The sequence below is a fragment of the Rhyacophila brunnea genome, unplaced genomic scaffold, assembly GCF_057557595.1.
Source record: "Rhyacophila brunnea isolate RB1 unplaced genomic scaffold, BYU_Rbru_1.0 scaffold_2, whole genome shotgun sequence".
Classification (NCBI taxonomy): Eukaryota; Metazoa; Arthropoda; class Insecta; order Trichoptera; family Rhyacophilidae; genus Rhyacophila; species Rhyacophila brunnea.
The window spans coordinates 4931864-4955821 of record NW_028232859.1 but is presented as its reverse complement, the minus strand read 5'-3'; the positions used below and the strand labels follow the sequence as shown (position 1 = coordinate 4955821).

The 23958-nt window shown below is 35.3% G+C and overlaps 1 protein-coding gene across 1 annotated transcript; it reads right to left on the bottom strand.

The window, feature by feature from the left end:
- Window positions 1-104: 104 nt before the first annotated feature.
- LOC147071722 (uncharacterized) lies at window positions 105-23958 on the bottom strand. Its single transcript, XM_085946387.1, has 29 exons — window positions 23604-23958; window positions 21097-21176; window positions 19983-20180; window positions 19059-19283; window positions 17678-17752; window positions 16978-17088; window positions 16746-16881; window positions 16530-16654; window positions 15748-15945; window positions 15492-15608; window positions 15312-15402; window positions 15100-15197; window positions 14624-14785; window positions 14497-14541; window positions 14197-14403; window positions 11699-11950; window positions 10572-10752; window positions 8965-9107; window positions 8503-8719; window positions 7807-7967; window positions 7460-7729; window positions 6901-7062; window positions 6542-6757; window positions 6224-6459; window positions 5879-6123; window positions 3212-3393; window positions 3011-3114; window positions 1382-1499; window positions 105-602 (listed from the first exon to the last, which is right to left on the bottom strand). The coding sequence occupies exons 1-29, from the start codon at window positions 23917-23919 to the stop codon at window positions 459-461; spliced, it is 4815 nt and encodes a 1604-aa protein (XP_085802513.1). The 5' UTR covers window positions 23920-23958; the 3' UTR covers window positions 105-458.

The following is a 23958-nucleotide window of genomic DNA, read 5'->3' as shown; positions in this document are numbered from 1 at the left end:
ATATCATAGATCGGAGGTATATTATAATATTTAATCAATTTTGTAGTGTTTTTACCCAATTTATAAATGCAATATAGAATATAATAATATAATAGCACAATAGATTCAACTCAACTAATTTATTAATATTATATGTTTCAAATCTCAATACGCACATTGCCAATATTGTATATTTTTTTGTAAATAAAAAATAACTGAAAAATATCCTTATTGTGATTTAATTATGATATACAAAAAAATAATTTATCTGAAATAAAAAAAAATAAAAAAAATAAACACAAAATAATAAGCTGAAATTATATTTCTACATAACTGGCAATATGTTTTTGTAAAGTTGTGCTTGATTCGAAATTCAAAATTCATTCTCTTCTAATTAGCAAGATATTATCTGTAACAATATCATTAGAGAAAAATATTCATCATCCATTAGCATCTCCATTCGTCGTGTGTCAGGCAGATCATCTGAAGCAGACCGGTCCAATCTGGAATCCGAAGGCTTGGTTGTGTTTTCCGTAGTCTGTTGGCATGAAGTCGACAATGGGCAAGAAGTCTAATTTATCTGGTCTCACTTCGAATACCGTGCTACCCTTTACCTTCCCACTCTGAAATAAAATTAATTTAATGTTATTGGATTTTCTTATATTGTGAACGAGTGGAGTAGATTCTTGCACTTGGAATAGGATGATACGAAGTCTTAATCAAATCTACATCGTACATTTTTATACTACATATTTTATTAGGTGGAACTGGAAGCCATGGGATGCAATTATTGTTTTAGACTATTTTAGAGCGTGTTCAGAAAAAAATTCTTCTATATCTTTATTTTAATGTACTTATATAATTATTTTCCTTTTGAAAGCTTCTCATACGAGTATTTTCCGAATAACTTTCTTCAAGGCATGCTCGCCTTTCATTCTCTCGAAGCTCGTAGGTCACTTCTGTTCGTAAAGCATTTTCGCCTGATCTCACGTGGTATAGTTTCCAATCCTGATATTCTGGTAAATTTGAATTTTTATGCACCCGTCAATTACATGCGTGGTCACAGCCATGACCTATTTTAGGTGAAAGCTGTTTCCTCATGTCAAGCTCACCAGGCACCAATAGCGAGGGCTGTGCGGCTGGTCAATCCACTCGCTAGAGCTGTAGACATTTTTAGCGATGCATTATGCATTCTGTTTTTTAAATTATATTTAATTGATTAATTTGTATTTTTTTGTATGTTTTTTTAGTTGTTGTTTTTTTTCACTACCTTGTTTTTTCTCTAGTTGATTTACTTGTGCATTTTATTCTAAAGGTCATGTTGTGAACGCCTGGAATTAATAATTTGTTATGTACTCAACGTGTCTTTTTTAAATAAATAAATAATTATTATGCGACTTACCTTGCAGCCATCACTCAAGACCGTGGGTCTCATTTTGATCTTTTCATGCGAAAAGTCTGCAAAGTTGTGGCCCCTCAATTTGATTGCACGTTCATATCCAAATGACGCAGCGTTGTACCTATAAATAAAATAAATAAACAGTTAAGTAAGTATGATTAGTATAAAGATATTGCACTAATATTGCTTAAATCCCGTATCTGTCGTAATGTGATACTTTAGTACTATAAACATACCAAATAAACATGAAGTTCGATAGTTTTGACAGAAAATACGACGTAGTTAAAAGAAATCTATGCAATAGGATTCATGTAAGTCACAGTCGCAGTCGCAGTCGCAAGCAGTCGGAAATAATAATTGTAGATAACAATAATTAATTTTACACTCAGAATAATAATATAATAATTACAAGATAAAAAGAATTTTTTATGTACAACGTTTTTAAATTTTCTGTTGAATCATATAAACTTGACTTGACTAGCTGAAAAGATCAAAAAAATTTGTACTTGATAGAAATAATACTGAAATGTCATTTTGACATGTCATATTGATTTCCATAGTAACGCACGTATATATTAATAATTTATTTGCTAGGACCCCAGACCCCTCTAGCAACCAATAATGGTGTCGAAATAACTTTTCATACAAAACAGAATTAACTGAAAATGAATTCAATTCTACTTAAAGATGGGTAAAAGTATTTAAAAAATACATTGGTATCGTGTTCTGATATATTCTAAAAGTTTCAAATGTCTAGCTAGTCGGGAAGTTAGCTAAAAATCGATTGCAAGATTTGTACCGGACAAATAAGAATAAGAGCTAAGTAAAACGTTGTAAAAAGAGTGTGTATTGTTCGGCAAAATGAAGCCGTGTTTCTTGCATATAACGCACAGTAGAATGTCAATTTTATTATTATTAAATTAACTATGAACCGTTATACTATCATATTGCTACACAACATAGTTAACCATATTCTCTACTAAATTAATTTAAAATAATTACCACTAACTTTAAATTTAACACAAAAACAATAAATTTCAGTAATGCGTGCTCGCAGTTTTTGGATGAAAGGAGTGATTCGAACCACCACAAATCGGCGACGTGTACATAAATATTTAATTCAGCCGTACAAATTCTATGTTCTTCTCACACATGTTACGGAGATATAAGCGAGCCGAATGCTTTCTCATTCGCATTTATAGTTTGTTTTTGTATAGGCCCTAAACCTTATGTAATTCATGACATGCAGAAATTACAACCAGCGCAATTTCAAGGTTAAGTTGTTCCACTATCATAACATGGCCCATTATAGTCAGGACGTGACACTAAATTGTAAATTTCGATGGTAGTGCTATTTATTGCTCATATTTTGTATCCAATATGGTAAACTGTTTATAGAAAATTATGGTTATTGCATATTGAAATATAATATAGTAGTAATAATTTTAACGAAATATGCAATCGAACATTTTCTCTTCTCATATTTTTATTGCTTGCTTCTTAATTCCATCAGTAGTTGTGCCAAGTCACTACACTCCCCCCTAATGATGCTCAAGTCTTAGTTACCAATGAAAATAATTTATTATGATAATAATTATAATATACATATACATAAACAAAACAAAAACTCACCAAGCAACAGAATTCACGCAGTTATATGTAAAGTTTTGATGGGCTTCATCAGAAAGAATTCGCAAGAAGTTCATCTGGATGCCTCCAACTGATTCGTATGTTATCTGAAAATATTAGATAAAATTTATTCCATATCTCGCTGAACATTATCACCTTTTACGTATCGTGGAACCTGCGTAATTAACATGGTAAGTTCCCCACCTTAAAGCCGCCTCGAAGATTGGAGAACCACTCCTGCTCTCTGGTCCTCTGCCAAGGAATGTGGTGGATTTGTGCAGCATGAGCATCAGGATAGACACACGTTTGGCCTCCTCGGGTCATATTACAGTAGACATAGATTGCATCTCCGTTCATCCCAAGATTTGGATCAATCCAGTACCAGCCTAAACAAATTAAGGATCATAAATATTTATGGATGATGAATGAAATAACTAACACTAACTATCACATATGCGTGTGAAACATGGACCCTAAGTAAAAGAGAGATCCTGAAACTTAGAGTAACACAACGTGGTATGGAGAGTTGCATGCTGAGCATAACGCGAAAGAACAAAAAAAGGAATGAGTGGATAAGGAAGCAGACATGGGTTTGCGATGTAATAGAGTTTACTAAAAGCTTTAAATGGAGATGGCCTGGACACATAGCTCGAAGAAGAGAGAAGCGTTGGACAAATCTAGTCATCCAGTGGTATCCAAGAAGTATGTACGTAGTAGGTACGTCCGCAAGGTAGACCTAGAAGCCGCTGGATCGATGAAATGAAGGACTTCTGCGGAAGTACGTGGCAACGCAATGCACAGAACCGAGAGAAGTGGAAGCAGCTTGGAGAGGCCTTCATCCAGCAGTGGATAGATTCAGGGTGATGATGTTGATGAACTATCATACATAGCTAATTTGTTCTAATTTTTAGTATTTTTCTATTATGATATTATAAACTCAAGAAAGTATCGTCTTACGATATTATTAAGTTCGAATGTTCAGTGGAATGTCTCAGGATGAAACTTTTTGGGTTTATACTAATGTGGTCTTCGAAATTTGGTTGTATTGGAGTAGTCATCTCACGAACCCTCAAAATTCCCTGAACTAACTTACTGACAATTTGTCAACGTCTTCAAACGGATGAGATGAGACCAAAAAATGTTGTGTAGTATCGAAACCAGAAAACTATAGTACTTCGGCCACATTATGAGATGATTATAGTTTATCTGAACTCATTATCCAAGAAAAATCAACGGTAATCGTGGCAGAAGAAGACGATACATTTCTTGGCTTAAGGGGAAGGCTTGTACCCACAGAGGCACCTAGCTGAAAAATACGAAGCTTGCAATTTGAGACGTTTTTTTGATAATTTACAATTTCAACTGTATTAATTGATAAATATGTATCTGAAAACATTAAAAAGATTTTTTTATGTCAAAGATATTTTAATGGATTTCAAGTTATACACATTTATATTTTTTATAAAAATCGATGTTTTTTAAAATAAATATAAAACATATTAAAACTCTGAATTAGTCAAAAATCTCTATGTCAAAACATAGAAAACTTAATAAACTAAATTTTGATAATAAATATGACCATAAAATATAATGTAATGATAACATAACATAACTGTGGACATAAATATGTAACAAATTCAGATTTTTGTTACATTTTCTTTCCTTTTTATTGTTTTCAGATACTTACATATTTATTAATTAACCTATCACTGCCAGCCAATTTTTACTAGGTGGACACTTGTAGGCCAGCTATTTTCGGAATAAAACAAATCCTTTAAAAAATATGAAATAGGAACGGAATGATAAATATTTATGAAAACTTAGCAAGACAACATGTTTATCAAGTTTATCGTGAATATTTTCACTATAAAATGATAAATATTGTTTAGAAAATATACACAGAATGTTTATTCAGAAGTTATGACGTTTACAAGAACCCTCGAATATATTCGTCCGTGACTGACGCGACATATATGCTTTGGCGAGTTAATTCGTCCGTGGCACGGATCACTATCATGTTAATACAGTTTAAATTATTGTAAATTATCAAAAAATTGTCTCAATTTGCAAGCTTCGTATTTTTCCGCTAGGTGCCTCTGGTATGCAGAAGCATCCCCTTTAAGAACCTACCTGAATAGTAAAAGTACAAGCCTCACAAACTGTTCTTGATGACAGACAATAAAGCAAATACCACCCTGATGGTAGTCGACAGGGGTAGCAAGAAATAATAATAACGCGACATGGTGAAAGAAGAACGCGAAGTACTAAAAAAACTAGCATGTGATTATTATTTTTGTAGTGTTATGTCTTTTCTGTTCTTTTATTGTGTTGTCAATTCATGGTGGAAATGCATCATATTATTATTTAATTCGATAAAACGCGATTTTATAGTACTTTTTCCACTTATATTAATTCAATCAGCGCGTCCATTCTATAATACACAAGACTACTTTTCGGCCTCTACGGCAGGTAGGTATAGGGTAGGTTTGTATCGAAATATTAGCACTTATTGTAACAATTACAATAAATTAGTTATAACTGTTACAATAAGTGCTATGTTTTAACAGCACCCCTCTTGGCTGTGTTAACTTTAGTGCGAGATAGACAGTTTTGACTGTTTAAACGGCTAACTTATTGTAACAATTATAATACCTCAATACATAAATATGATAAAGTGATAATATTTATCAATTTAGCGGTCGATAAGTATGAAATAGACCCACTGGACCGGTTTCGTCCGCCTCAGTGGAAAAAGTACTATAAACATTTGCGTTTTATTATTAATAATAGTTACCTATGTATTTTTATAAAGAATTACAAACATTGAATTATAATTGTGTTTTAAATAATATTTCTGAAAATTATATTCACCATCTTTAAACTGTGGATGTCCATAGTGTAAATCTCTACAAGTCCTAACTGGATTTTCTCTGGTGCCAGATGGTTTTCGCATTCGTTCCATATCTTGCCTCATCGAATATATTGAGCTGTACATGTCCACGAATTTCGGATTATCATTGTCGGTATTTTCGCCGCCAGATTCAATAGAGCCAAAGTCCATTTTGGATAATGGAGCAAGTAAAGTATCCAGATCACGCTCATGAATATCAAACTCCCTGAATCATAAAACAATTAAAATTATAAAAATTTAAAAAAAAACCCTCATAGTCTGGCAATACAACAACAAAAAACAAGATATATCTAATATAGACTCACTCTTTATTATCTGCACTTCTCCTTGTTCTGACGCTTCCGTCTCCTCGGAAGAGCAACTCTGGTGGCAAAAGTGGCATTTCAGCTGGTGGTCCTGGTGGACCAGGGACTCCTGCTATTCCGGTTTCTCCGCGAGGACCATCCATTCCTGATACACCTTTGAGTCCAATTGGACCTTCAGGACCTTGACCACCTATTGGACCGTCAGCTCCTTTAGGACCTGGCGGACCTACCGGACCCTATAATTAATTATATAGTATATAATAATATGTTAGCCAAGTTTTTCTATACACAATTGTAATTAATGCTGTATTTTCTCACCGAATCGCCTTTAGGACCTTCGATGCCTTGAGGTCCAGGTAATCCCATTTCACCCTTCTCTCCTGTGAAACCAGGTTCTCCTGCATATCCAATCTCTCCCCGGTGTCCTTTGGGGCCCCGCCGACCTCGGTCTCCTTTTGGACCTCGTGCCCCCGAATCTCCGACTTTTCCTACGGCACCAGTTGGGCCTGTTTTACCTGATGGTCCAACTTCACCCTATAATAGTCAAAACATACGGTCAAGAACCAGGCAGACATGATGTTCGTTTGATATTAAGATTTAAATTCAGTTCAGTATTCCGACAGAATTCATGGTCTATTAGGTAGAGTATTTATAATTAATTAATCATATTATCATACCGCTGGCCCAGTTGCCCCTCTAAGACCTTGGGGTCCTAAGGGCCCAACTTCTCCGGGTAATCCAACTGGTCCTAGGTCCCCAGGTAGTCCCGCGGGTCCGATATCTCCCTTTTCTCCAGGTAGACCAGTACTGCCTTGTATGCCTGCTGGACCTTCGGGACCCTTAAATTAAAAAAAAAACGTACGGAATATATTATAAAATATCTACGTTCACAAGTAGGTAATAAAAACATAATATTATATAAGATACAGTGAGCAATTAAGTAAATTAGTGTAGAGCAGCTTCCTTCTAAATTCATCAACACGTAAATGGAATATATCAATATCCGAAGCAACACAGCTCTTTCCTTCTCAATTTAAATTGATATCATCAATAGGAGAAAGTGGATGGTGAATGGTTTTATCCACAGTAATAATTTAATTAATTGTCATGTTTGTGCTTTAATATTATTGAAATTACATGTATGAGTACGTATAATAATAAATGTATCTTAAATATATTTGAGGAAAATTGTCTTAATTATACTTAAGTGTATGTTATTGCCATTATAATCCTCACCGTTTTTCCTGGTAATCCAGTCTCTCCCTGCTTTCCTGGAGGGCCTTCTGAGCCTGGAAGTCCAGCATCACCCGGTCCTCCATCGGCTCCAGCAGAACCCACCTCGCCACGCAATCCTACGGCTCCCTGCTCGCCTTGCAAACCTGGTACACCCGGTGGACCCGGAGACCCCTTTGGACCTTCGGGACCGCCAACTCCACGAATACCTGCCTCACCTGTTGGCCCCGGTAATCCCTCTTCACCGCGAGGACCTGTTGCGCCACGTTCACCCTGTGTCAAAAATCAATTAAATGAGCAAAAAAATAACACGAAAACCAAAATATTTTTTTCACTTGTTGAGAGCTTACAGCCTTTCCAATTTCTCCTACGGGTCCTGGTGGTCCGGGTGGTCCGTCGGATCCTTGCAAACCTCTAGCACCTTCAGGTCCAAGTGGTCCTGGTCCTCCATCAGCACCTTTGGTTCCACGACGCCCCTGCTCGCCAGGAGTTCCCGCTGGTCCAATTGGCCCTAAATAGAAAAAAATGATTGTAAAAATAGCATGTAAGTACAGCATTCTATATAGAAGCGAATTATATTCACAAATATTGGTACTTTTTGGTTTCTATGTTTTACTACTTCTACTTTAACCGACACCCAATCGGGCTCCAGCATCGGAGCATAAGGAAAGTACAGGCTCGCACATTTTTCCTTCGTACATCGCCACGATCCCCGCTCCTTGCTATGTGATGCCTATATCACGTATATTGCCTTTATAGTCTTTGCATGATGAGTGGAGGAGGGCTAGCTATGGTGATGGAATTCTTGCTGCTAAACCACAAATGCACTCTTCGGTCACATGTCCTAGACGCGTGAAATGCCTCTTCATGATCACATACATCATCAAAGACTAATCCAGGACTGGAGAATTCGTAAACGGGCGTACCAGGATCTATGATGAAGTGGGAACATCGATTCTCAATCCTCAAAAGTTGAAACTCTTTGTTTATAACTATATAATTTTGCAATATATATGAAACGTTTGACTAAAATAAATTAAACCAACCTTTAGCTCCTTCGTCACCAGCTTCTCCTTTGCTTCCAGCTGTTCCCGGTAGTCCTTGAGCTCCTGCAGAACCAGGTGGTCCAGTTGCTCCACGAGGCCCCAATTCACCTTTTCCACCTTGTCGTCCTGCTTCACCAGGGGGTCCTCGTTCACCACTAGGACCCGCAGCACCGGGTGGGCCTCGGGGTCCGCCTGGACCTATAGATCCTATTGGCCCCTAAAGGAAAAGTAATTTATTGATTCAAAATATGTCGTTAATAAAATTAAACTCGAGTGTAAAAATTTCCTGATGAATAACCTATATTGAACTTAAATCGAATAACTACACTTGAGTTTCCCAAACGTAAACGTGGGATTCAAATCTACTATTCTATCCACTTTTTAGAGTCGGACGCCGATTAAGTAGGTATTATTTAATAAATATAAATATATATATTTTAAATAATAATTGTTATATTTTACCGTTTCACCCCGGCCGCCTTTAAATCCTTTTTCCCCTGGTGGTCCTAGATCGCCTTTGTCACCATCTTCTCCTGGTGGTCCTAAAGGTCCTGGTGGTCCAGGTAAGCCCCGAAGACCAGGAATACCATCCCGTCCAGAAGAACCTAGAATAATACAGTATAAATAAGTACAGTGTACTTAACAGTAGAGTGGTTGCGTAATTATGGCATTATAATAATCATATTTTATCTAAATGTAATAAGCAAAGCATATGGACCTCCTCAAAGTGAAGGTTGTAGATATATAAATAGAATTTTTAGGGTGAATTATTGATGATCTGGATTTCAACTGTTTTTTTTTTTAATTTGGGGACCCTACTTCTGCGCTCACTCAGAAAACATTTAAATCTACATCTGATCATAAAGCGTAGAAAAAAAATGACTGGCCACTTTACTAAAAAGAGTAGATTATCGCTGGAAAAATCTCACAGTTCAATGGTGCCCACGATATATTAAAGACTTACATGGCGTCCAAGAACCCGATATATCAATGAAATAATCAAGTCAGAATCACGTGGCAATAAAAGACTAAGCAAGGACTGCTACGAATGACGTCAGCAAGAAGATACCTTCACACAGCAGTGGATAACTATTAAATTTTACATATTCGAGTAGGTACCTACTGTAACTAATAGTTCATTTATTTCGTAAATATTCTTAGTTTAGTTATTCTGGTCTACATTAATTAATTCATCATCATCAGTATCTTAACAACTCCTTCAATAACTTTCTCCCTTATCCGTATCCTGGGCCAGTGTTCTTCAGGTAGCAGTAGCGAAGGGTGGAGGAAGGCAGTTAAGATCCACCATAAATAGTGTACATTAAACTTTGTTAGTTATACGTATTTGTTTTTATTGAACTAAGACTACAATTTACAGATGGTATTGGTTAGTTTTTAAATATCAATTAAACCCTGCCTAAACCAAACCATAATAGTTTTGGTATATTTTGCACTTTTTAATTTACGCTTGCTTGTTTTCGTTGGATTAAGAATACATATAACACATATTGTTAGTTCATTTTATAAATTCATTGAGCCCTGCCTAAACCAAAATATAATAGATAAATTTTTTTTTGACTATTATCTATTATGGCGTGGTTTTCGCAAGGTTTATTGAATTTTAAAAACTAATCAAAACCATCTGTAAAGTATAGTCTTATTTCAATGACAACAAATGCGTATAACTGACAAAGTTCAGTGTGCACTATTTATGGCGGATTTTAACAGCCTACCTCCATCCTTCGTCACTGTTAGGTAGGTATCAGCACCGGCCGATCTAGTAAATATCCTTGTTGAAACCATCCAACAACCAGAGTGTGGACCTGCCTGTCAACCCCCGACCGTCCGGTCTGCTTATCTTGGATGCTCCTCGGCGATTAGGCACTGTCCATTCTTAAGTTACCAAGTTTAAAGAATCTGGAGATCATGCGAAGAGGTTATAGCGCTCCGAGTTATAACATCTACGCCATTTTCTTCCTTCCAGTATGGGACCATATTATATCCTTCGCAGTACATTCCACTCTAATACATCGATTAATAAAATTGTACATCCTAGTTATAAAACATACCCGGTGGCCCATGTTCTCCTCTGTCTCCCTTCAAACCAGGGCCCCCTGGTGGTCCAATCAAACCCAATCTTCCTTCGAGTCCTGGCGGTCCTTCTTTTCCAGCTTCACCTTGTTGACCCTTGTCACCTGCGGCTCCTGCTGGGCCGGCTGGTCCAACATCACCTTTGAGACCTGGCATGCCCTAAGAGTGGTGATAAAAAAATACTATAGTAATTATTATTTTTACGTTTTTCTTGATTGAACTAATAATATTTACAAACATTCAATAACAAAACAATTTAGGTATTGCACAATTATTATAAGTACCCAATTCGTGCAGATGTCGAATCCATGTACATAATATACTACCTTATATAAGTATAAGTGGGAAGAAAATGCGAGACAGGCTATCATGAAAAGAGCTGAATCGTCGAATGGCTTCTCAATGCGAAACTCAATCGTAATAACATTATACACAAAAATCTATAATGGAAATGGGCTGGACACATAGCTCGAAGAAAGGACAATCATTGGACAAATTTAGTCATCCAGTGGTATCGAAGAGGTGCAAAACGTCCGTAAGGTAGACCTAGAGGCCGCTAAGTCGATGAAATGATAAAGTTCTGCGGAAGTACGTGGCAACGCAACGCACAGGATCGGGAGAAGTGGAATCAGCTTGGAGATTAGCGAGGCCTTCATCCAGCAGTGAATAGATTCAGGCTGGTGATGATGATAATGACATAATAAAATTGAAATGGAATCAACGTGGAGAGGCCTTCATCCAGCAGTGGATAGATTCAGGCTGATGATGATGATGAATAGGAAAGTTCACGGAATCATCAAAACAAGCGCAGATATTTAGATGAAAAATCACAAATATTATGTCAAACGCGTATGTCGTTCATATCAAAAACAAGCCATCATATTTTAATTCTAATTTGCCAACAATATGCTCTGCATACCAAATTTACCGCACTACAAATATTTCGTTTTAATACAAAAAATCTGTAATCAAACTCTTTGATAGTACCTTTACGATAATGTTATTTAGTTAGTAGGAAATGACAGAAATAAAGGGGGAAAATTCGATGGAAAAACGTTAGTAATATTAATTAAGTATGTACGAGTATATAAAAAGGACATCTTACGGGCAATCCAGTGTTTCCTCTCTCCCCTGGGAAACCAGGTAGACCCGAAGATCCGGGGGGTCCCATCCTTCCTTCAGCTCCCGCGGGTCCTTGTATTCCAGTTCTTCCTGCATCGCCAGGAGGTCCTTGATCTCCAGCAGATCCCGGGGGACCAGGTGGTCCAGGCGTACCAGAAGCTCCTGCTTCTCCAGCCTGGCCTACGGGGCCTACTACTCCAGGAAGCCCCGTTATGCCTATCGGACCGTTTTCACCCTGTTTTGATTATGTAGTTTTGAATTAATTGCAGGCAACAGTTTTTATAAAATTTGTTAATATTTAAATTTAATAACAAGGTTTACAACTAGCATAATATTTTTTGTAACATATAAAATAATGTAATATAATGTCGATGGTGACATAATATAATCATTAAGGATTTATTATTGTAACAAGAGTGATCTACGAATCGCGAATCGATTCAATTCAGGTAGACAATAAGTAATCGATTCATCAAAATTTCAAATATCATTAATTTATTATATAGGTAATTAATAGTAAATCAATCACCAGTCATCACAAAAAATAATATTCTTATTTCGATCTTTTCAAATACCTACTAAACTTGTCGAAAATAACACGAAAACTTTATATTATATGTAAAAAATGTGTAAAGCCCTTTTATAAGATTTAAAAAAAGTTTTTTTTTCTATTATCATACTTTTCAAAGAACTTCGATTAAACCAAGACAAAAAATTAATTGAGGCGCCGAGTGCCAAAGGAGCTCAAGCGCCAACTTTACGATTTTTGACATTTGAATGTAGGTTTTTTCTATAAATCGATATGTATCATGCCACAAAGTCTTATCGCTCAAATAATTATAGATATTTTACAATAGAGATTTATTTTCTGTGGCATAATTGTTTTGGTCTTTATGTCAGCACGCCACAGAAGCTTATCCGCCATTATTCTATGGAGAGCGCGAGACCAAAACAGCTGTCAGATTTGTCTTATTGAATATACGTTCTCAACAGTGAAAATAACTAAAAATGAGCTCAAGAAGGATTAGAAAAATAGTTTCGATGTGTGTTTAACCTGTAAACGAAGAAAATCACGGTAAGTTTAACATGTTTTATCCGTTTTTCTTTGTTGTTTAAAATATATTAGATTACTTTTGAAATATGGTTATTAACGTCATTTTAGTAATTATGTCCACTAAACTTTTACTTCCATGAACGAAAATAACTCTTATTTCTAATTTCATCTTATTTTATATCCAATTACTATTGATATACACTAAAAAAAGTATTTAAAAAATCACCTGAATCCTTGAGGAAAAATGATGGTGTTAAATTTGAATAATGATTTTGTTATTTTGGCCAGTTTGGACTAACGATTTGATTTAGTATTATTAATAATATTGTGTATATAGACGGTTATTACAAAAAAAAAAAACAATCCAAAAGCTTTGAAATCATTGCTGTAATGGCAAAAACGTATTTAATATTATAAGGCAAAGTTTATGCCAAACAAACTCATGTAACAATCATAACAAATTTGACCATTTTTTTCAGTGTATATTTGGCATAATAAAATTTGTTTATATCAAAATGTTTTTTTATTGCTATCCAAACCCTTACATTAAAACATTGTTTTTAAATGATTTATTTTTTAAAATTAATGCCATTATTTGAGTTTGAAAATTTTAATGCCACAGAAGCTTATGTAACAAAAAAAAGTATCAAGTGCCACCTTTTTTCATTTTTCTATATGCCAAAGAGGCTCAAACAGCATTTTTTTGGAATCTAATAGATATTTTTCATGAAATATTATTGCAAATAATACTTCAATTTTTTTAAATTTGCTTTGCTTAGAAAATAATTGTCCATTTCAACATTCAAGTTTAAAATTAATAAAATAAATTCACTGAAAACTTGTCGGCCATTTTGTAGCACTTTTGTTAAATGGTGCTTGAGCTCCTTTGCCTCTCGGCGCCTCAATTTCAAACTCACATTCCATACATTATTATAATATCATGAATGCTTTGCGTATAATTTATATAATATTTTAAAGCTATTGGTTTCAACTTTCAAAGCAGTAACCTCCATATTCCGTCATTTTTAAATAATCGCAGTAAAACCCTATAGAACATATTTTAGAACTGCAATACCACTTTATTTTTGCAAACATATTAGTAATCAATTAGAAAAGTCGAATAGAGAAATAAAATATTCTTAACGTCATGAAAATTAATTATAAATCATGTTTAAAGTTTAAATGGCGAACAATGAGTTTGGAATAATTAACCCCTAACATTTTTTTAAAAATATATATACATATATTGAAAAAGTACTTACATTGAATTAACAAAAATATCAAAAGAGTAAAAATGGAAGCAACTGGCTTTTCAACCACTACCGTCATTTGTATGTAAAATTATCATTACTAGTTAATTTATTGCATTGGATTATGCTACTCTCTATTATTAAAATATTGACAAATAGTAAGTTGTAGTAACATACAGGTGGTCCTCTTTCCCCTGGAGGTCCAGGAGTTCCATCTTTTCCAGAAGGACCAGGTGTGCCTTGCAATCCCAATAAACCCTGTGGACCTTCAGGGCCTTGCGTGCCTTGTTCACCTCTAGCTCCCGAAGCACCCGGCTGACCTGTGTCACCCTTCGCTCCCGCTGTTCCTTCGGGACCACGGCGGCCTCGAGTACCACGGAATCCCTATACGTACATAAAATACAGTTTTATTATGTATAAGTATATCCATAACTAATCAATCAATTTCATTAGGTAACTAAATATATATACACTTACTCTTGGTCCAACCTCCCCACGTTCTCCTTGAAGACCTGGGTGACCCTAAAATTAAATTAATTAAATCAATTAGTTTTAAAATAAAATAAATAGTAAATGAAATAACATAGTGTAAACTGTGGCTTACCGGTTCTCCCTTGTCTCCATTGGAACCCGTACGACCATTAGAGCCTTTATCTCCTTTGTCTCCTGGCCCCCCAGGATAACCGACAGGGCCTGGTGGACCAGGTTTTCCTTTCTCGCCAGAAGCTCCAAGAGAGCCAGTTTCTCCACGTGGTCCTTCGAATCCCTAATGATAAGAATACAATTTATTACTAAAATAATTTTGAGAAAATGTATATTTTCATATACATAATTTGGAACACCCATCACAAAAATATCTATTAATTTCCGTTCAGTGTATTTATTAATTAAGCAATACCCACAATACTAGTCAGGTCGAAATTGACTAACAACTATCCATTCGAGGTATTGTCTTAATTTAATAGAAAATACTTTATTTAAGAAGTATAATATAAATTTTCATATTTTTTGTAATTCACATATGAATGTTTTTTATTCATGCACAAGGTTTTTTAACATATAGTAAAATAAAGTAAATACCTTTGGTCCTTCGGGTCCTTCTACGCCCGGAATACCCATGGGACCCAACGAACCTTTATCGCCCTTTGATCCCATTTCTCCACGCTCGCCATCCATTCCTTAAATAGTAAGTTATTTTTAAATTCATTAATATGAGGATGCCGCATACCATATAGGAAATGTGCAGGTTTTATAAAATAATTAAAACGCGATAAAGTATGTCCAAAATTTACCTCTCAATCCTCTGTCTCCTTTATCACCCAATGGACCTCTTGGACCATCGTCTCCTTTGGGACCTCTACCTCCTGGGAATCCAACTGTACCCTAATAAGCAGAACGGTTTTTTTTATATTACTGATATAACATAATTTTTGGAACCAATAAAACAATATTTATATTTAGTATATTATTACCTGATGTCCACGCTGGCCCTCATCTCCCTTTGCACCAGATTGCCCGGGATTACCGGCATTTCCTGGAGCACCATCTGTACCTGGAAGTCCTGGAAGACCAGGTTTACCGGGAGGTCCCTGAAACATTTATTTATTATGTACCTTCTCCCGCACATTTAATGTATGGAGATTTTTATTTAAAAAAAAAAAGAAAAAACATTGCGTAAGTACTTCGAATAATTATTTATTGTGATATTTGTTAACAAAATTAATTTACCTGAATTCCTGTTGGACCTAACTGTCCCATGGGACCTGGCGGCCCTACTGGTCCTGACGGTCCATTTTGCCCGGGAGCTCCAGGTTGACCTTGTGGACCTGGGCTACCTTTCGGCCCAACTGGGCCTTCTCCTCCAGGTATTCCAGGATTTCCTTGTAATCCTGGAAAGCCTCGAGGTCCAATAAAACCTCTCGGACCCTGAAAGTATTACACAATTTTAAACCAAGCTTATGGTCACTTCTTCTGTTAGCAAACAGTGGTTGGAATTATTTATCATTACATTTATGTACTTCTTCAAAAAGTATGTAAATCACATTTATCTAAGAATTTAATATTATGTTATGAAATATTATAAATACGCATGACCGAATTTACGCTTCAAGGGGCCCCGGGGCCAGGCTTACTACATATTGCCGGATTGCCTCCCTTCCACCCGGAAATATAATAGTTTTTTAATAATATTCGTACACATTTGATTTTTTGTTCATCAAGTCACTTATTGTTTCAATAAATTCTATTATAATATTTGCTATTTCCGACTCTGTTTAGTTGCGTTAGAGCACTTTAGTGAACTCGATTTGGCTCATTTTTTTTAAGTCATGACAATATGGAAAATGACCATTGCAGTGGCAATTAGTTTCAGGTACTTAAACCGAAAAAAATCATATTGATACGAATTTATGGAAAGCTCCAGGAACCCTATCAATTCGGGGACCCTGGGCTATAGCCATTATTGCGCGATGGAAAAAAAACAAATCCTAGAAATAGTTATAGACACTTACGAGTTCTCCGGGTAACCCAGGTAATCCTGGAGCGCCATCTTCTCCTTGTGGGCCTTCGTGTCCAGGTTGTCCTTGTTCTCCTGATGCACCTTGGTATCCTCGTTCCCCTTTCTCACCAGGGAGACCTATACATAAATTAATTACACAAGTTTTATTAAACAAATTGAAAGGAAAATTAATAAATTATGCTTTTATAGACAAGACAAATATAATTACCCATCAGTCCTGGGTATCCAACTTCTCCTTTATTTCCTGGCATTCCAGTTAGTCCTCTTTGCCCATCGCGTCCAGGCTTACCTCTTCGACCTTCACGGCCAAGAAGTCCTTGTGGACCGTGCGGGCCTGAAGGACCCTATAATTTAAATATATATGTTTATTTTTAAATTAAACTATAGTATATGTAATATGTATTTAATGTTTTGTACGTTGTTTATTAAAAAATGATTACCGGTTCTCCAGTATCCCCAGATTCTCCCTTGCTACCATCACTGCCAGAAGGTCCAACAGATCCTGGTGGGCCAGTTAGACCCATTGGCCCCTGAGCTCCTCTCATTGAACTCTGTAAACAATATTATCTGTTTTTCAACATGTAGCTAGTGATATACAATAATTACAAGATAAAAAGAAATTTTTATATACCACGTTTTTAAATTTTCTGTTGAATCATATAAAATTGACAATTCTATCTATTAATAATTTAGGACAAATGAGGCAATTGTCAACAAATCATTTTTTTGCTATTTTGCAACAAACAAACAAATATAGAATACTGAAATGTCATTTTGATTTCCATAGTAACGCACGTATATGTTAATAATTTAGTTGCTAGGACCACCCCCTAGCAACCAATAATAGTGGATTGGATTACAGATTTCTTCCAAAATAACTTTTCATACGAAACAGAATTAACTGAAAATGAATTCAATGCATTGGCATCGTGTTCTGATATATTCTAAAAGTTTCAAATATCTAGCTAATCGGGAAGTTAGTTAAAAATCGATTGCAAGATTTGTCATTTGACAACCACTGGACAAACAAGAATACGAGCTAAGAAAAACGTGGTAAAATTAAGCACACAGATATTATCTTAATCAGTTTTTTTAAATTTCATATTTTTTATAAGTTTAAGTTTTTGTGTAGATACGTACTATGTGTTGAGAAAGCATCTGCTGTAGTGCTTCTGGTTGTCCATCGGGGCCTTTATCATTGCCTTGATGATTAAGCTGGAATATAAAAAAATACAATCAAGATGAAAATTATATATGGCAAGTGACCATTGTTTTTTTTTATTTGACTGATTTTCAGGACAATACTAATGCTAATATGCTTTTGAGATGCGTGATAAAAGCTTGCCCAGGTGGCGCGTGTCTCGCAGCGCTTTACGCGTCAGTACCAAATTCAATGTGTGCTGCGTCCAAAAAACGCGTTCCATAGCGTGAGTTTATTGTTAACTAGACAGTATTCAACATGTAGACGCAATAATAATTGTTGCAACTATCGGAAATTATTATCGCCATAGTACTCCGACTCAAACTGTTAAGTACCTAATGCGGAAGGTGGGGCATTGACGAAGGGTGGAGGTGGGCTGTTTAGACACGAAATAAATAGTGCACACTAAGCTTTGTCAGTGATACTTATTTGTTTTCATTGACCTAATCATACAAATTGCAGATAATGCTGTTTAGTTTTTAAAATTCAATTAAACCCTGCCTACACCAAACCATAATAGTGAAGGTATGCTGTGAAGATCCGACAAAAATAGCGAAACTTTGTCATTCATACTTAATTGTTTTCATTGAATGAAGAGTACCAACTGTTAACGGTGTTGGTTAGTTTTTTTTTAAATTCATGTTACCCCCCTGCCTAATCCAAACCACAATAGATAAATATTATTGTTATATCTATGAAATATCGAAAATTTTATGTATTATTTAAATGGCATAGTTTAAGATATTTTATATAATATAGAAACATTTTAAACAGGATCTATCTTACCTTAGCAATTGGTTCTAAAAATACTTACAATACAATAAGATAATATGGAAAATGGATTCAAGATTTGAGAGAAATCTGATTAGCTGCAGTGACGTCCCTAAAATGAATCGCGATACTAATATCTACCCTCTGTATATTATGTATATTAGAATTTTAATAAATAAAGCATAATTTGAGCCTAACAATAATACGGGGCGGCAATTTTAGTCTACTTAAGGGTATATTGATTTTAAGGTTTGAGAAACTACGTGATAAACAGTCCCATCCCACTAGGAAAGTTTAGAAACAACTGGCGTTCAGAATCTAGTTCAGAATGTTATGGGTCTCTTAATATTTTCAGCCATCTGCTGGAGACGCATAAAACTAGAACATTTGATAGGCGTAACCATCATTAACACTAAGTGAAACGAAATCGATGAACAATGATGGCCTATCTATTCAAAATGGCATGTCAATATTTTTATAATATAATAGTAATGAGTCAGGTAAAAATAGTAATTCATTCAACATAAGTTGTTTGATTCTAATACTTACCGGAATGAGAAAAACATGACCAGGTGAACCCTGTATACCATCAGTCCCAGACGCACCGTCTCTGCCAGGATCTCCGCGAGGTCCCGGTGTCCCCTGTGACCCAGGAGGGCCTGGGTACCCACGGACGCCCGGTGGGCCCCTTCTTGGGTCTGGTGGGCCGTAGTAACTAGGGCTCGGTGGTAAAGTTGTGGTAGAAAAATTGCTATCAATGTTGATGGTGGTCTCCTAAAAAAAAAATATATATATATATATATAGGTAGGTACATAATAGAACTGAATAAACACAAAAAATATATTGGTAGCGTAGGTACGAGCACCTGGTTAGAATATGTTCAAAGCCAACTATAGTCAGGCCTTGACACGAAACTGTAAACTTTGATGGTAGTGCTACAGTGGAACAACTTAACTTTGAAATTGTACTGATTGCAATTTCTTCTACTGCGCACAAATTGCAGGATAAATTCATTAATTGTGACCGTTATTATTTCCGACTGCTCTTATATGAAGCCTATTGCATCGTTTTTTTCACTCGGTGTCGCTCTAACTACGTTATATTATTTTCTGTCAAAAATATCGAACTTCATACTTACGTGGTATGTTTATAGGTTATTAATATTGCTAATACTTTGAATGTAATATGGTAAACTTTTTGTAAAAAGGATTATTGTTAAATATTGAAATAAATTAATGGTAGGTAGTAGTTTTAACGAAATATGCAATCGAATACCTTCATTTTATTGCAAACGGGTTACCGTATTGCACTCGTAATTCGCAATACAGTGCCTCAGCCTGAATATAATCGACCTTAGAACATATTATTTGTTTCCAGAAGTCTATTAGGTACCTACCTAATGAAATTGATTATCACCGTCGTGTTTTTTAAGACTGCACAATTAAAATAATATATGCTGGTTTGAATCTCACCACCTCTTCCTCCACTGGATTTGGTGTCACAGGATTGATTACGATAGCATTTTCATCGTAATCTTCAGAAGTGGATTCCGGTTCTGGAGTAGCAGGCTGAGCAGTTGGAGTAGGCCTCGTTGCTCCATAGTCAGGCCTCGTTGGATAAAATCCCGATGAACTCGGCCGTCCAATGCCAGCGTTGCTACTGTCAATGCGCTGCAAATCAAAACATGTTTTATTCAATCTTGTAATCTTCAAATCTTTTTTACGAAGATGATCTTTCAACTTCAGTCCATATTAAAAAAAAAAATAATGCAGGTAATTAAATGTGTGGAGGAATGTATGAATGAAACGAACCCAGAGCTTTCTCATCAACGCTAATACCATAACGACCAATCAGCCACGTTGGTTGACAGTATCCTATATTATGATGGTTTACATGCGAGACTATAATAAATTACTAGTAAATTATGATCAATGGTATTGTTATCAACATATATATGTATGTATATGGATGTAGGTATGTATACGTGTGTGTATATGTATTAGGTGGGTTTATTTGTAGATTTGTTATATTATTTAAAAAAGTATCATGTAAGAATATTATTTAATATTAATTGTTTAACTAATAACTGTTAAAGACTGATTATAATAGATATATCTCATTAGTTAACTCCATTAATTCCCAATACGTTACCATTGTTCTCAGAATGGACGATTTTACACCTCTTGGGCGTAGTATTTTTGTTATTTATAATTACTAATGATCTGTTATTAGATTTTGACGATTTATATATTATGCTGATCGAGTGTATTTATTATTGGTAACGTAGGGGTTTTTTTACAAACACTTCAACTATTCGTAATGTGTTTGTTATATATTTTTTTATTGACTTCATAGGTAGATGATAAAGTTTTTACCTACTTTATTGTATTGATTTGTTATATACCTAAGTTAGAGTTAATTTTATTCGTTGTCAGTATATTATATTGCCTTTTGGTTAGTGTACATAGTGCCTGAAGATGCCGAAAGGCGAAACCCGGGTCGCAAAAAATGACTCAAATGGAATAGTACAAAACTTAAATTCATTAGAATTTTATAATCTTGATGTTTAATGTTAGTATTACTTACATCTGTCACTGTTGTGGATGGTCCCCGAGGAGGCAGCGGAGGCCTTACATTCTCAGGCGTTCTCAAGAGATAGTCGTTTCCTATACTCAATAAAAAATTTAATCTTTAATTAATTATTAACTTATAATATATTATATATATTCAGTTCTAGTTTAACGACCATATCGCAGTATATCAGCGAAAGCCTAAATCCTGAAAGCCGAAATCCCGTATACCGAAATCCCGAACGCTGAAATCCCGAATGGCCGGAATCCTGAAGGCCGAAATCCCGAAAAATAAAAAAAATACGAACAACAATAATTGCGCAATCTTAACACTTATCTTGAATTGCAGAAATTTTACAAGAGAGACAAAAAACCATTTTTTTGTGGAAAAATGTGGATTTCGGCCATTCGAAATTTAGGCTTTCGGGATTTCGGCCTTCGGGATTTTAGCCTTCGGGATTTCATCCGGCACCCGATTCCAACGTTTACTGCACCGTCAAGTATGAATCTCTTGGTCTTGGTATATTATTGCTAAATTTAATATTCTTAAGCAAATAAATGTGCCTTCTCCCTGAAGTTCTGTTATCCTGATCATTCATTGTATTATTAATTGGAGCATTTTGTATTTCGGATTCACTGTTAATGTAGAGAAAACGAAATATATGATTCTATCCAGAGGACTGGACAGAACTTGTAAAACAGTCAAAGCGCACAACAGCGCTTTAGTCTAATGAAGATGCTACGAAGGCCAGTTGTTATGTATGACTTGGAAACTCGATGCATAACCAAAAACATGGAAAGAGTGATGGGCTTATTAGAGCATTGCTGACTGCGCGGTACCTTCGGACCCATTGTGCATTGTAAATTTGACCACGAAGGCCACCTAACCAAACCCGAAATAACAAATTACATAAAAAATCAAAGTACTTTAATCGCAAAACTTTGCTCTTATCCAGGTCTTGGTACGAGTACCATACTAGATACCAGTGGCAAAGGGTGGAGGTAGCCTTATAAGATCCGCCATGAATAGTGCACACTAAAATTTGTCAGTCAAAAGTATTTGTTTTCATTGAACTAATACTACAATGTGTATATAGAGTTGTGGTTAGTTTTTAAAATTCAATGAAAACCAAGCCATAATAGATAATAGCCAAAAATACTCGTCTATCTATAAAATTTCTAAAATGATGCAATTATATCATACATAACTTTAAATATTTTATAGATAGAATAACATTTGTATATATTACAGTTTGGTTTAGGTAGGGCTTAATGAATTAAAAAAAAATGAGCCAACAATATGTGTAATATGTATCTTAATCCAACGAAAACAAATAATAATTATGAATGTAAACAGTGTGCATAATTTTGTCTTATCGCTCAAAGTATACCAAAACTATTATGGTTTGGTTTAGGTAGGGCTAAATTTATTTTTAAAAACTAACCAACATCATCCGAAAATTGTAGTCTTAGTTCAAAAAATACAAATACGTGTGACTAACAAAGTTTAATGTTCACTATTTATGGCGGATCTTAACAGCCTACCTATACCCTTCGCTACTGCTAGATACATGTATCATCCACAACCTGTCATTGAACTACAAAACTATTGATCTAGAATAGTGGTCTCCAAACTCAATAAGTATGCGAGGTACTTTTAAAATTTAAGTCGTGTGGCGACATGCACATACACGATGTATTTCAGATACAGAAATTATTGATCAATTTGGGTAGGGGGGCATTCAGATTGTGTTAAGGTTTGTCAGTCACATCGTACTTGAACTACCAACAATGCTGTAACTCGTGAGCGATGGTTTGTTAACTAAACTCAATATTAGAGCTCGTAAAAATAGTACTGGATCATCGATTATGTTCGGTGTTTTAAAAAAATTTGGCGTTTGCGGGCGACAGGTAAGCGGGGCGCGAAAAGGGCACATTGTACACCCTTCCTTTGAAGTGTGTGATAGATGTGACAGAAGTACCTACGTGATAATATAATAATTATTTTTATTGATTTTATGATTCCATAAAAATAGATATTAGTGTTCATTGATTTTTATATTTATTTAATGATGTGAAACTAGGCTATTATTTATTTTTAGAATTTGATTAGTGATTGTATCATTTAATGATTTAACGTTTGTTAAATAACCTTTTCAACTTATTAGGACATAATAGGTTGAGCAAGTGGCTGATATCCATTACTCGTAAAAATAAAAATCTGTTAATACTAACCTCCACACTGTGGAGGCCCATATGTTCTAATTGACATGGTCAAAAAAAAGCCTACTACATAAATTTTTTTTTTTAATTTAATAAATACAGGTGAATATAACAATATTTTTCTATTTTTGTGCATGAATATTTCCTGTTTCTTCCTTTGTCATCACAAGCTTTCGGTTGACCTTCGTAGCCGAAGGTCTGCCGAACGTAGCCGATTTGCCAGGACTATTCTTATGATTTATATACTGTATAACTATGCTGTTTTTATAGTAGCACGAGTTAATTCCGAAAAAATATTACCTCGATAAACAGTTCCACCAACTGCCGACCCAGACCCAGTCCCAATCCCATAACCACCAGCTGTGTAATCATTTCCATTACCAGAATCATTTCTAACCGGTGGGTATTCACTATCAAATTCTTCTTCGTCATAAGATCCATAATGAGATTCATCATCATAGCCAGCGTCTTCGTTCCCATTATAAATGGGCCCACTGGCAATTATAGGATTATTGGGATTGTAGTTGTATCCTGTTGTTTCGAAGCTCGTCCTGTTTGGTCTTCCATACGAGTAGCTTGGCGAAGACCCTGGATAAGTTTGTCTCCTGTCACCCATTGGGCTATTTCCCAAATCATTTGACGTGGAATTGTCTGC